Below are 15,432 nucleotides of genomic sequence, written 5' to 3'. Positions count from 1 at the left end.
CCCTGAACCATCTTTATCCCGAACCCCCCCCCCCCCCCCCGCCCCCCTTAAACCACCATCTTTATCTCGATACCCCCCCTCCCTCCCCCCCCCCCCCTAAAAAACCGTAAAAACTCATCCACTCGCATTTTCAGTTAGTTGATGATAGTAATTAATTGTATGGTGGTCGCTTTTCTTGTCAAATGCGCATTTTCAGTCAGTAGTGGTAGTAAATAATTGTATGATTGTTGCTTTTCTTGTCAAATGTATATCTTCAGTTAATTGCGCAACCATTGCTGAGCTTTCTCAATGGCTAGGATTTTCAGGGTAAGGGGAGGGTAATAGATTGGCAGCAAGGTGGGGAGAGGTGCAACGGTGGGTGGATTTTAAGTATAAATAATTTCAGTTCAGTAAAAATAATTTCAGTTCAGTAAAATTAATTTTAGTTCAGTAAAAATAAGTTCAGTTTAGTAAAATTCAGTTTTCTTAAAGAAGAATTATAATAGAAAATCAGTAAAATTAGTTTCAGTTTAGCAAAAATAATTTCAGTTCAGTAAAATTAATTTAGGTTCAGTATAAATAATTTATCTTCAGCAAAAATAATTTAAATTCTGTAAAAAAATAATTTCAGTTCAGCAAAATTAAGGTGAAGAGAACGGGCCCTCAGTTCAAAGCTAATAAGTTCCATTCAATAAGTGAAATAAAGAGAAACCCATCCTCATCAAAAACAAATTGCACAAATAACACTCAAATTAAACCATTATTCTATTCAAGAGTAGTTTCTTACTAAATTTGATTTAGGCCCAGTTCTCTTACGTTGAAATTCAGTTCAGTGTTCACTTCAGCTCAACTCCTAATTTCCTTCTCTTATAAAATATTCAGTTCAGTTCAGTTCAGCTCAGCTGAGTTCAGTTTGTTTAGTTCAGCTGAGTTCAGTTTGTTTAGTTCAGTTTGTTTAGTTCAGCTGAGTTTAGTTAATGAGAACAGCCCCTAGTTGCACAAAATCTTATACAAGATTCATTGAAGACCAAGACTTTTCCTCAATCAACAATTCAACATACTATACTACACTATAAAATAACATAACTTCTTCACACCAAAGTGGGACCCACTTTGGTTGAATATTAAAAACCACAATCAATAATTTTAAATGGATATGAAGGATATAAAAACATCAACCCACAACCAAGTATTTAATTACACAAACAAGATGGATGATGAAGTTCCTATCTATCTATCTAATATCTTTTAAAAGATCAGATGGATGTAACATGGTTGTGGAGCTTTGCCGGCTACTTATCACCATCTTTAGCAATCTCCAACTGGATATAATATCACCCCAACTTGTACCCATCATTTTTGTGGGCCCTTTTTTCTGTAGACAGATCGTCCAACACCCCCACCACACTCCCCCCTCTTGCATTAACCCGAATTTAAAACCCGACCCGAACTCGACCCGAACACGGCATTTACCACTAGCTAAATAGCTATACCCCTCATGTGCTCCAACTCACATGATCCCTCCTCCCCCCCCCCCCCCCCCCCCCCCCCCCCTTCTTTTATCATTCTTATTTAAGTCTCAATTGATTCTCCTCTCCCATTCAAAAAAGATCACAAATAGTATAAGCTAGAACAACTAAAAAGAAGCAAGAAGTTTTTGAAGTTAAAAATGGCTTTGGAAGTTGCCTTAGAAGATGATCTTTTTTTTGCTGATTTAAATAGGCAAATCTCTCTTTTGATAGATGACGACGACAACGATAACAACAATCATTACCCGGTTGCCCATCTTCATTCGATTTCTCATCAGGTATTTCTCATCTTCTTCAATCCTTTGTTTTGGTATTTTTTTTTTCTCGTAAATAAGCTTTATTAATCAATCGAGAAAAAGTTGTCACCTTTCCTATAATATACTCTAAATGAAGTAAGTATTTTGATTGCATCGAAATACATAATAATATCATTATGTACTTCAGGCTTTATAAATTAGTTATGATTAAGTGGGAATATCCGGTTTGTTAACCTTGGGGCTTGTTAACTTAATAATCTTATCTAGAAAAACTTGGAGTAATATCATGACTTTTCATTACAAAAAAATAAGATTGAGAAATTAATTTGTACAATATAAATGAACTAAAATTCAAGCTCGAACAGCTGACTAGAAAGACTTGCTTATGGTCTGTCCTTAATTACGTGCTTAATCTTTCATTACACTTTATTAAATGAGTATTGCTTTTAGTTTTATAAACGAGATATAACCATTAGTTTCTCAAAATACAGTTATATGTAAATTCGAGTTACTAATTATTCTTATACAAAGTACTTTGTTCGTTTAGAAAAATCTTTTAGAAATGGAGAGAGTAATAATTATTCTAAAACTTTGTTCGCGTTTTAATCATTTTATTTTTTGTTATTTGTTGGATTTACAGGAATATTTAGGATCAATGATTCATCATCCACCAATAATGCCATCACAATACTTGTACCAACAAAATTGTAGGAGAGAAATTATGAGCAAAGGAACTGGTGTATTTATCCCACAGTCATCTCAGCCAAGGAGGAAATCTAAACAAACAAAGCGTTCATCACAATCATACACCGCGAAATCCAACAACAACAACAAACAACTTAATTCTAATAGAAGGGTGGGAAATACGGTTGCTCATACTAATCTATCTCCGCCGCCTTGTTACGCTACTAATTACGTCAATAGGTATTAACCAAGTTTACTAATTATGACTTGGAATTTGTAGTAACTACTAGATTATGCTAATTAATTTAATGGCTAGCTATTAATAATTATTTTATATGATTAAGGATTGAAAATCAATAATTAATTATATGATGAGTATTCTTTTTAGAGGATATAGCTAAGAATAGTGTTAAGGGGCAGGGCAAGAAGTATGAAGGTTTGGTATCTTCAAAATAAAAAATAATACTAGCTACTTTATTTAATTAGTAGCCGCAGCTTGATTTTTGTAACATTTATTGGAGGTCTTAGTAATAAAGACTCTAAGACCTATCTTGCAAAATTGTAAGCAATTTTTCTTGCTCTATATATAGATTCATTTTTATATAATTTTTGCGCAATTACTTTATACAAATTACATCAAGTAAATAAGGTGTATTATTGTTTGCAGTGAACATAAGAAGTATGATCGATCTAAAGTACATGAAATTTAGTTTGAAACGTTGATTTTTATAAGTCTACCTTTTCGAGTTTTTCTAGATGTAAGATCAAAATCCTGTATCTCTATAGAATCGAGTTGTGTACCCCACCATAAATATTCTCTAACATATGAAATACTCCGAATTTAAATAGAAAAAATCATGCACTTCTAAGGAAAGGAAGATCACTATCGACACTTTATAGGCCCTTGCTTGATCAATGTCTCACCTTTACAATGATAAAATCGCACTACGCAACTTAGATCTAGATCGATTGAAGATGCTCTTTACTTTATTGAGTTCTAATCAAAACCGTTATTATAGAACCGTTATATCTTTTGATTTCTACGTACTTCTTTGGTGCTACTAAGTAAAGTATATCTTGTGAATTTACTTTTTGTTCCATGATCTATATTGGAAAGGTATAAGAAAATAATAGTGATGATTTGGGTGTCAAGCTCAACTTTAATAAAATAGGAAGTATTTAATATTTGCTTAAAAAGAAATGTATTTTGTAGGACATACATATTCAAGATGTATACTTGTTTGAAGGATGGACCCCATTAGGGATTTAGGGAGATAATATTCCCTCCATCTTTGAATACTAGTAATTATTGATCATGACACATTATTTACATTATTAATCAATTGTAATTCTATTATAAAGGAAGATTTAACAAGAGTGAATCGTTCTTATATCATTAGTGTGAAACCATCCTTAACCAATTAGGATTGGGTTTAGTCTTAATAACAGACGTTCTAAAAATGTTACTAGCTAAATGAAAATGAATATTGTAACGAGTAATATAAATGAAATAGGTATAAAGTTCGTAAAATCTTAATAGAGAAAATTTACAGTACTAATTGAAATATTTTAATGTAATTGGTAGAAGTTTCACCTCATGATTTCAAGGTCATGGATTAATTCCTACTAGTTGCATGTGGTTCTGGTGAGGATTGCCTTATTTTCCCCCACCCCTTTCTCCCATTTCCCAAGAGCATGATTTGCATTATACCGGTTCACCTGTGAGAAGTTTCACTCTAGTGTTTATAACTTTGTAACTAAAAAATCAATTGCGAGTATATTTTACACTTTTTTTTATAAGTCTTAAAAGATACATAGTTAAGTAAAGTTTATAAAATATTTTACTAAATTATTATTACTTTTAATTTAGCTTTTATTCCTTTCCCAATTTCCTCTTCTGCTCGGATCTATTCAATAATAAATTACAAAATCATAAGTAGAAAGAGCATAGTATAAGTAATTAGATAATGATAGAAGCTTTAAAAACGAGTGGAAGAAGTAAAAGTATAACGTAAGACGCGGGATTTTCTTGGTCTTAACATTAATTGTCTTCATCAGGCAAAATGACCCCACTTAAACATAGTGTAGTGGTGCAGATTTTTGTACAAAATGCAAAAATCCAGTTAAATAATATTCAAAGTATACAAATAATGAGGCTTAAAAGCTGGCAATGAGCTGCTGATTTCCAACACATTACGACCTGGAATTGCACGGCCACCCCGTGCCCACTGGCTAGGCGGTGTGATTGAGTATTGAACTAGTTGTACATCTTGCTATGTCGGCTTATCTTTATTGTGCGCCTCTTTCCCGCAATTTCGGGCATTAATTTTTGTTCACTGCTAATTTAATCTTCTCAGGGTGGACCATGTACTTATTTGGGAAGGAAATCATGGTTTCTCGTATTATTGAATTAATCATTAACTATTAATACAATAGAGAACCTACCGAAGTATGGAGTAATCAATATCTATTACAGAGTATCTAACACGGTTACAGAGTATATAATCCTTGTTAATTTTAAACTGATATAAAATGAGTTTAGATAACCTAATAACAGGAGAATTCGATTCACAAACAAGGTTTCATACTAAACTAATTGGTGGTCTTATGAATGAATCTCCTATCTTAAAAAGTGGTTTGTATCATCTCCCTAATCTCAACCACCGACCTCATGCGGTATCTTGTTCCGGGACTTCGCTAATGATATCGTTTGCATGACACAACATGATCGTTGAATGTGTCTTCTCCTTCTAGATCTCTGTTATTTCCGTATCTAATTAATGCCTTCTAAATTTGTCAACGGTGCCCACAACCTTATTGCTTCAGGTAAAGCCTAAACTAAAACTGTTCCTCCTTGTGAACTTAACAATTCACTTAGTCAACCCTCTCACTCATATTAAACTTAAGCTCTTGATACCAATTTGTTATATCAGATGCGCAAAAGAGCAAATAACGAATGGAAATAAAACACACATATTGGTTCACCAACAATGCGTTGCCAACAGTCACAAAAAGGCAAGATGAAGGGCCTGTTTTCTTCAAATTATTTTCAGTTCAGGTCAATTTAGTTCAACTCCAATAAGTACAGTTCAGTTCAGTTCAGTTCTTAATTTTTCTCTCTCACAAAATATTTAGTTTAGTTCAGTTCAGCTCTAATAAGTTCAATTCAGTTTAGCTTAGCTTAGTTCAGTCAATCAGAATAGGTCCGAAATGCTTTATTGCTTTTGAGGAATTCCATATTACAGTTTGATGAAGAATATCACATTGGTTAGGAAATAAACCTAAGAAGTTTGAATAGTACTCCCTACAATAAGAAATAATCCCATGAATAATAAAATAATACCCATGTGAAAATTGACTCAATTTGCCTATGTCGGGCATGTTTGTGGCCTACTTCAGAACCTAGGCAAAAATTCCAGAGCACAAATTTCTTGACTTGACACAAACATACCACTGCGGACTCAATGCTATATTTCATGAAACCTTAGACGACGCATCGGCGTGTCTCCCTGATTTCTCCATCCAAGGCATATTTAACATGTCCGACTCAATATTAAACTCTTTTGTTTTTTTTTTTTTTTTTTTGAAAATTCAATATCTATTTCCCTACTAGTGTTTAGGCACAGCCACACAGACAATGCTATGATTTTTTGCATTAATTCCATAATTTTAGTAGAATGACATGTAGTGTGGTGGTAGTTTAGTTGCTAACAGGGCTTGTTTGGCATCATTTTTTTTGTTTTCAGTTTCATGTTTTTTGAAAACTAAAAACTAAAAACAGAAAACAAGGAAAGAGGTGTTTCCACTTTTTAGTTGTAAGTTTTCAAAATTATCATGATTTTAATAATTTTAAATAATTTTTGATTTATTATGTGACATATATGATATACTTTTAAAAAACAAAAAACCTTAAAACAGAAAACTACAGTGATACCAAACGAACCCTTAGTTTTCATTTTAAAATTCGAGCATGACTTGGGTATCATATTAACTAACTAGTACTCCGGGAAGCCCAAACGTTTTTGCAATGGTTCAAGTAGATAAGCATGTAACATTTGGGCCAAGCTCAGTTGTCTATTGGACCATATCTTGCTAAATCCACAAGCACCATCAACCCAAAAATAGTACTTGGTAGTTTATACCACAACTTCTCCTGAAAATCCATCTCCTGAAAAAGCACCTCCTATTCTCCTTCCATTTGATAACAATCATATATTCATAACATCATCAACCGTAAAAGCTAGAAACAGAATCAAATGGCAACAATGGCGATGATGAAGAAATCAATATCTGGTGGGCTTAGAATGGCAGCATCAAGGGCTTATGCATCTCTTGCAGTGGGATCTGACATAGTCTCGGCCGCACCCAATGTTTCCCTCCCTAAGGCTTGCACCTACGATGAAGGTGTCTCTTCCAAATTCGCCACTACCCCTTTGCAAGACATCTTCAAGGTTCATTTTTAATCCCCAATTTTGTTATTTTTTCAATTTCAATTTCTATAATTATTTGGAAATGTTATTAATTTCAAGAAATTGTTTTTCAGGGGAAGAAAGTTGTCATCTTTGGCGTCCCTGTAAGTCCTTCTATAATCATGACTTTTTCTTTTTTTATATTGTTTTTTTTAATTTTTTAATATAATGTTTTATGTTAAGATGGTTATTATTATAGTATCGAAAATGTAATTTTGTTTGAATTGTAATCAAATTTTAGCTTTGATTATTACTCCTTCCATATCTTTTATGTTGTTCATGTTTTTTTTGTTTGTTTTGTCATGAGGAAATTGGAATACTTTGTTTTGGAAGTTAAAAAAAATAATAGTATTGAATATTGATGAAAATTGAAAAATGGTACAAAAATGAAAAGGCATTAATGAATATAAGTGGCAATTGAGGTTTATAACAAAGAAAGAAAAGGGTAATTGAAGATTAAATTAATGGTAGCACAATCTCTTTGTGCAAAATGAGTGAAGTATATGTAGGTGTAACCGTGTAAGAACACCACACTTATGTTAATATAGGAGATTAGGGAAGGGGATCAAGGCTTGGAAGGAAGACACAATGTACTATGGAGTAAAATTATAAGGTCGGACTTGCCAAATGTTTATACTTCATCCTTTTAGAAATAGTTTTTATATTGTCTCAACCGATTACAATTAGTAAGAGCACTTGAATTCTTCACAATAACGTTTCTAATTGTTGTCCCTTCCACCTTCCTTTCATCACTCTTTTTATGTAGGTGCATTTTGAAACATGCATAACTTACTACTTATTGTTCCGCTTCGCATAACTTTAGCCTAGGCTTGATGTAACATGAGATTTACTCTTCTTGTTACGGTTACATATCAAAAGAAACTGCCTTCGCAAGGATTGGTTATTATTTTGGCAGCAACTGCTATCTAAGTTCTACAAAGTACCTAATGCTGAATAAGCTTTCTTCAAACTAGTGTGGTTGTATTGGGTTCAGGGTGATATAACATAAGTAATAATAGATTTACAGTAACCCAAGTGTAAACAACCAAGGACCTTATTGTTGTAGCATAGCTTCCCTGGAGAATGGCTCGGTCATGGGATTAAGTGGTCAACCAGATCTTTTTTTTTAGCTACTGAGTTATATGTACATTTGAAACTCATAAATTCCACCAAAAGCTTCGTGTTAATTGAAAAGAAAAAGAAAAAGGCTGTTCTATTTATGGTATCAACAAGGGGGAGTAGGAGACTACAGATTGTATAAAGAATAATGTTTTGGCATGAGAAATCGAGAATTTAGCAGCGATCCCAAAATTAAGGATGTGTCCCTCAATTTTGAACTGCTTTCCACACTTAGGTTACTAAAAGTTTGAAATTTTGAGTTATGGGTATTGGAAATATGTTGCTCCCCTCTATGCTTCGCTTCTAGTTATGGGGTATGTTGCCTAATCTTAATGCCTATAGGGAAAGGCAAAATCAACAATGCTTCTGATTTTCTCACTTATATACTTGGTGAATCTAAGCATTTTGATACTTGCTCTGAATAGTTATCTTTATTCTCTTACAAAAATGATGGCCATTTGTTGAGGTAAAACTCTTTTAGTCTATTCAACATACATAGGTGTGATGAGTGGTAGGATTTGATGTTTTGGCCCTATTTTAGATACTTGATGATGTGTTTCAATAGAAAATGGTAGATGATGTTTTCAATAAAAAATGGTGGAAAGTAGTTTCAGGGACCAGCAACTGTTAAGAGTGCTTCTTTTCTTTTTTCTTAGTCTGTCTTCCTTTGCCAATGTCATGTTAGTGGTACTACAATTGTGCGATTTTAGGGGTCTGGCAACAATGGAGGAGCCAAGAATTTTTGATCTGGGAGAGGGGGATTTTAGGATTTTATTGTCAAGGCTTTTATTCTCTCTTTATTGCTTTAAAGAACACTGTATAAGAGCTCGTGGTATTTTTAACGGTATACATTTTTTTTTTTTGGTGCATTGATATTTTAGTGTCTATTTTAATAAAGGATTTTTTTTCACAAAATTTTATAAATACTTAATGAGTTTTTTATTTTATTTTATTTTAATTTTTTTTTTTAAACTTGCAACACTACTCATCTCACCCTTTCCAATGCATTATTTCGATCACTGTTATTTTTAGTGGATTTTATAAATAGTTTAAAAGTCAAAGTGGAGTTTATAAACAGTGTAGAACGACGCAAGTAAAAAAATAAAAATAGAGGAAGCATTTTGTTATCAGTCATCAAAATCATTTGTATATATCTATGTTTTTAAATTGGGAAATTCTCAATGGTACTCATCAACTTTTTTATTTTCTCAATGGTAAACACTAAAATATCAAATTATCTTTGGAAATCTTTAAGTTGTAAAACTACATTAGTGGTAACATTAGTTAAGCATTTTAAGGAAATATTAACCATAGTTAATGTTTTAAAAGAGAGGGAAAATAAAAAGCCTAAAATACCCTTATTGAAATAAACCCACCACCCACTCCTTTCCCCCGCCACCCCTGTCCGCCCAACCCCGACTCCCTGCTTCCAGCCGGTGCCGACCGCGGCCACCCAAATCCCCTCCGTGATATCACTAAGTTACGCCGTCAATCGTCTCTCACTGATTTCACTGACTCATAATCCCCATTAACAGAACACCCACCATCACCATCATCAATTTCACCATTAAAGCAAATTCCATTAGCCTGAAACAACTTCGAGGTGGCGGAATCCCAACTCTAAAACCTTCCTTAAAAAGATTAACAGCAACCCTAGGTTTCAACAAAGATCACTCAAACCGGGCTAATGGATTTCCGGCTAACGAATCGGGTTGATTTTGCCGCAGGTACCAAGAATCTGGAGCTAACTTCACGAACCCTAGGCCGAGATCGACGAGGTTGTTGGGGATTTGTGGGCTCATTGTTGTTGTAATTGAGGAAATTTAGGGTGAATTGGGTGAAATGGAATTGATTAGTGGATCGGCGTTGGCCGTTGGGGGTTCCGATTGGGGATAGTTGGTTTTTTTTTTGAGGGTTAGGGATGGTTTTTAGAGTTTCATGGGGGTAGGGAGGGGGGCTAGTGGTTTGTGCGGCGCCGGCACCAGAAGGTCTGGCCGCGGCCAGCGCTGGGGATGGGGGATTGAGGCTGGTGGCTGGCGATTAGCTTGCGGTGGAGGCTGGGGAAAGTGTGGTTGGTGTTTTTGTAAAAAAAAAAAATTTAAAAAATAATTTAATTGTTAAAAAATAAAGGAAAATCTTATTTTAAAGGATATATTAGTCATTTTGCTTTTAGTTAACTATGGTTAAGCTTATAATTGTAAATTAATCTCATTAATGTCACCACTGAATTAATAACATAAGTTGTTGATTACCAAAGATAATTTGATTTTTTTATTGTTTACCATTGAGAAAAACAAAAAACTCAAGAGCACCATTGAGAATTTCCCTTTTAAATTATAGTCCTACAACCAAAAAACAAAAAAAAAAAAGGAGTTAGACACTAGATCTAGATAGTTAGGATTGCTATAAATAAAAAAAATAAGAAAGAAACAAAAGAAGGTAACTTAAATAAGAGAAGTAAATCATAATTAAAGAAGGCTTGTTTTCACTGAACCAATGATCTTACTCTCCATGTGACCTATGTGCCTTTAAGAGTTTAAGTATACCATCACTCATCCAAAACAAGTTATGGAAACTCACTGTATTGACTTTCAGTTTTATTTGAGTGGGTGACGCCCCTCTTTTTTCACCCCTGTGTGGCAATTCTAACATTGTAGTTATTTCCAGGGTGCGTTTACTGGAGTTTGTTCTGCTCAACATGTTCCCAGCTACAAGACTAACATCGACAAATTCAAAGCTAAAGGGATCGAATCTGTAATTTGTGTTTCCGTAAATGATCCATATGTGATGAATGGATGGGCTGAGAAACTAGAAGCAAAAGATGCTGTAAGTTTCTTGCAAGTCTTTTATGTATACTATGCTTGAATTAGTCTTACAAGAATCATTACCGTATACTATGCTGTAAGATTACACATACTAATTGCATCCTGTTTGTTTTTTTGAATAGTATACTGTAATGATGCTTGAATCTTATATTAGCAATTCTCTAAATCCAGTGAGGATGAAATCTTCATGATTCATGGTCTTAGATGACTATAATGTTTGTGCTTTTAATTTGATATGATGGAAGCTAGTGGCAAACATTTGTTGTGTTTCTTTTAAAAGGTTGTGGAAGCAGTCTCTCTTTCATTTTAGGAGTAATAGTGCATTATGCTCAATCCTTAACCCAACTTAGGTGGGAAGTAATGTTGATGTTTATAGGCACACATCTTACTAGCATGTGCCAGGAATTATTAAAGAATTAGTTTTATGTGAGCTAAAAATACCACGGCTACCTTTCTATAGTCCATTTTGCAAAGGTTATTTCATACTTGTAGACGGCTACATTGAGTTAAAATGCAGAAACCTCAAGAAGGAAGCAGCTGGCCTCTTCAATTTTGGTTCAGCTACTGTGATCACAAGCTACTGAGATTTACATGGTATATGTGCAGTAGTTTATTCACAACAAACCAAAAGTAATAGCAATAATCAAGGAAGTTAAGCTAGTTGTTATTGGTTAGTTTAAAGTTATTTGGAAGTGCATTGTAGGAAATTAAATACACTGCTAAAACAACAAGAACAGCACAGGACAGGACTTTATGATGGCTGTTTCTTCCAACTCTTCTCAAATTAATGAACTGCAACATAACACCTACAATGTGATTATTAATTTCCTAAACAGCTACAAAGTACAAATAAATACCCCCCTACTGCCTTTTATTTACAGAAATTATAACATCTTCCTATACCAAAATACTTCAACTACTATAAAACTTCTGAAGTAATTAGTAAATACAAATTACTTCTTACCAGAACCCCTAAGCATAGTATCCATTTTAAAATTAATGAAAAATTAGTCTAAACAATGCAAGAAACAACACTTTAAAATTTTGCTGACAAATCAAAACCTTAGACAAAATTTTTTTGCTAAATAAAACCTTAGTCCATTTTCCGGTGCTAACCAACTCTTTTCTGGCATTGACTCTCACGTGACAGTCACATGCCTCCATTTTCTTCAATTTGCACTCCTCTTTTTTCATTTTCATTTTCTTTACCTTCCTCCCCATCTCCATTTTCTTCTTCTTTATTACCCACCCAAATCTCCATCTTCTTCTTCTTTATTACCCACCCAAATCTTCATCTTCATCTTCTTTATTACCCACCCAAATCTCCATCTTTGTTCATCATGATCATTACACAGGCATTAGCCACCCTAATTTTACTCTCCATCAATTTCATCTCTCTCCCACTAGCACCACCATCCCTACCATCATTATTATAATCTAAAATCGTATAATTCATCACGATTATCAAACAATTTGGGATAATTTAGGTTTGTTATAATCTAAAATCATATTATTCATCACAATTATCAAACAACTTGGGATAATTTAGGTGAAGTTTCTTGTCTATTTTTTGTTTACTAATGGGAACTCGTCCTTCATTAGTTGTTACCACCTTCCCACCATTAATGATAAACCTCTTGAAAATTAACATTTGGGAGGATAATACCTTGAAATTGAACATAGAAAACTCCTTTTATATTTTTGGGTAAATTTTATGTGAGCAAATGATGTCTTGCCTATTACATGAGCCAATATCAAAGGTGAAAAGAGAAAAATATTAGCAATTGAAGCCACAATTTTTGGATTTGTGTGAAGTTTTGATGGTTAAAAATTGGGTTAAAAGAGAGTTTGATTGGAAAATTCTTGATCAATGCCGCAAAAGATAGCAAGGTTTCATGTTATGTACAAAATAAGTTTTATGTAAGGTTCTAACTTGCCAGAAATTTTTAAAAGGTTGTTTCTTACAATAAGTTTTATATAAAAAGTTGTTTCTAACAAATTTTCCAAGATCAATTAAACTTTCTAATTGCTATTGAATTAACCTAGTTATTTAGGAGTCTTCATTTCATACGCTACAAACCAACTTCCAACGCAAGCACTTCAATGCATTACTTCCAATTGATATTGGTGTCTAGTACATTGATTGGAACCCAACAATTGATACTTTTTATCTTCTTTTGCTATATTTCATGCAGCTTCTAGTTGTTTGACAGTTCTTATGCTGTAAGGTTTTTTTGCTAGCATATGAGTACAGATAAAAGGCTGTAAAAGACAATAGTATTGCTAGATTAGAGTTTCATGATATTCATATATATGATCTCATTGCAAAATTGTTGTTTTGCTATTCTCTTAATTTGAAATTTGGTGGTTAGAAAACTCTCTAATTTTCAATGCATACGATTTATTGAGTTTTGAAAGAGTGCGCTCCTAAGTGAGCTAAGCAGGGATGTAATGCCATTACAAGAGTGTAGCAGTACTAGCAAAGATGCATATGCTGAACTGGGGATTTAATATTTATTAAAAAGATGAGTATGTTGAAATGTTTGTATCGAAAAATCTTAATTGATAGTATTCAAAATGAGGATATTTAAATCAAGGTTGGAGTTTAAGTATTGATGATAAAATATAGGACAATCGACTACATTGGTTTAGACATGTGTGACAGCGATAGCTGTAAACAAAATGGAGAGTTAGGATTATGGGGACTTTAGTAGAAGCCGAGAATAGGAAAAGATGACATGGGTGGGGAGATTGAATTAGAATAATCTTTGTAGACAAGCAGAAGTTATAAGTTTTTGGTTCATTCAGCCAACCCCATCCTTTTAGAATAGTCTTTTTGACTTTTTGTTGTGTTGTTGGTGGTGGTGATGGTAGTGAGCGTGTTCTTAAAATTCAATTTGTATCTTTTTTGTTTTTTAATGAGTTGGGATATGAGGAATTTACCAAAATTCATTGTACTGGTGGATTGAGCTTCCTTTTTTTGGTTTTTTATGATGACGATGATGATGATTGTGTTAATAGATGTTATAATTGGTTATTATTCAATCAGACCAAGCCTTTAAAAGTTCTGTGAATGTTTATTTTTTCAGATTGAATTTTATGGGGACTTTGATGCAAGCTTTCACAAGAGCTTGGACTTGACAATAGACCTCTCTGCTGCTTTACTTGGAACTCGCTCTCACAGGTAAAAACCTTGACTTCTATGATAGTTCATGAGAACTGACAGTGGCTTTAAGAAGGTTATTAGCTGACCCACTTTAGTACATTTGCCTTTACTTCCTGTTCTCACTGATCATCTGTGTGGTTTTGCTGTGTACGCGCAGATGGTCAGCTTATGTGGAGGATGGCAAAGTCAAGATTTTTAATGTCGAAAAAGCTCCATCTGAGTTCAAAGTCTCTGGCGGCGATCATATGCTTGCTCAGATCTGAATGTGTTTGGGTTCATCTTGTGCTCTCAAAAGTCTAAATAAGTTGCAATAATGTAATTATGCAACATTACGTTCTTCCACTGTAACTCAGTAGGACGTTACAAATACAATTTTCTGATGTTGCTTTGTTTGCAGTTTGCCTGTTTGGTTGGTCTGTTTGGGGTAATTTGTTATGAATATAGTCAAAGTTGCCCATGATCCTCATATTGCAGGAGATTAAATAGATCTTTCACTTTGATGTGGATAAATTAGTGAGCGCCGAGAGGATCCTTGGCTTGGATCCTTCACTTTGATGTGGATAACTTGGTGATAATTCTGCTCGCTGTGCTAATGCACAGCAATACAGCATAGAGGCTCCAATGTTCCATGTCTAGTGAAGAATCTTTACGGCTTTTGGATTAGATGGTGATAAAGGACAATAATGTAGATAAATTTTACATTTAATTTGTAAAATAAAGTGTGTTACAATGTGGTAACTTTACTCCTTATTGTCAAAAAAAAAAAAACTTTACTCCTTCCCCTTAAATAGTTTTTTTCATTCTCTGCCACCCATGAATGTTTTTTCGGTTGTAATGAAAGTTTGTTAAATATAAAGAGTTACTTGACGAATTTTGTTAAATTAAATATAAGTGTTGCAATAAAAACTACAAATAATAAGTACTCCTTCCGTATTTAATTTGGGAAACGGAGTAAAACTTTAATTAATGATATATTTATTAATGTGTTAAATGGGTTGATTTGGATCGAGTTTCTTCACATTTGAGTGAAGCTTAAATAATTAATTGTTTCAGCTTCGAGTTGGTTTTAATTTGGGTCCATATTGGTTTGGTTAGTTCAAGTTTGTTTGGGTTTGGGTTTGGGATGGGATTTTACCTGTTAATTATGGGCTAAAGTCAAGTTTAGAATGTTTTAACCTGATTATTTTCTTAAAAAAAAAATTAAAAAAGAAAAAAAAGTGTTGACCTGATTATTGCAAGTCTGGATAAAGCTTGAATAAGTCATTTCTTAAATATTAATCATGCATCAAATTTGTTTTGGTCTTTCGGACGAGCACTGGGTTTGGGTCAAATTTAGAATGGACAAACTCATAAAGTTTTTAAATTGGAAAAATTGATACCAAGATTACCAACAGTCCCAACAAT

At 33.6% G+C, this 15,432-nt stretch overlaps 2 protein-coding genes across 2 annotated transcripts; both read left to right on the top strand.

Annotated features, from left to right (window-relative positions):
- The first annotated feature begins 1,526 nt into the window (after positions 1-1,526).
- Positions 1,527-3,055, top strand: LOC145608617 (uncharacterized). Its single transcript, XM_081664231.1, has 2 exons — positions 1,527-1,786; positions 2,406-3,055. The coding sequence occupies exons 1-2, from the start codon at positions 1,649-1,651 to the stop codon at positions 2,694-2,696; spliced, it is 429 nt and encodes a 142-aa protein (XP_081520357.1). The 5' UTR covers positions 1,527-1,648; the 3' UTR covers positions 2,697-3,055.
- Positions 3,056-6,607: 3,552 nt separating this feature from the next.
- LOC145608293 (peroxiredoxin-2F, mitochondrial-like) lies at positions 6,608-14,494 on the top strand. Its single transcript, XM_081663910.1, has 5 exons — positions 6,608-6,900; positions 6,993-7,022; positions 10,705-10,863; positions 13,952-14,046; positions 14,186-14,494. The coding sequence occupies exons 1-5, from the start codon at positions 6,706-6,708 to the stop codon at positions 14,289-14,291; spliced, it is 585 nt and encodes a 194-aa protein (XP_081520036.1). The 5' UTR covers positions 6,608-6,705; the 3' UTR covers positions 14,292-14,494.
- Positions 14,495-15,432: the final 938 nt, after the last annotated feature.

This window comes from Chenopodium album, chromosome 23 (genome assembly GCF_948465745.1).
Source record: "Chenopodium album chromosome 23, dcCheAlbu1.1, whole genome shotgun sequence".
Classification (NCBI taxonomy): domain Eukaryota; kingdom Viridiplantae; phylum Streptophyta; class Magnoliopsida; order Caryophyllales; family Amaranthaceae; genus Chenopodium; species Chenopodium album.
Note: the sequence above shows the minus strand (reverse complement) of the source record. Positions and strands in the feature narration are given on the sequence as shown.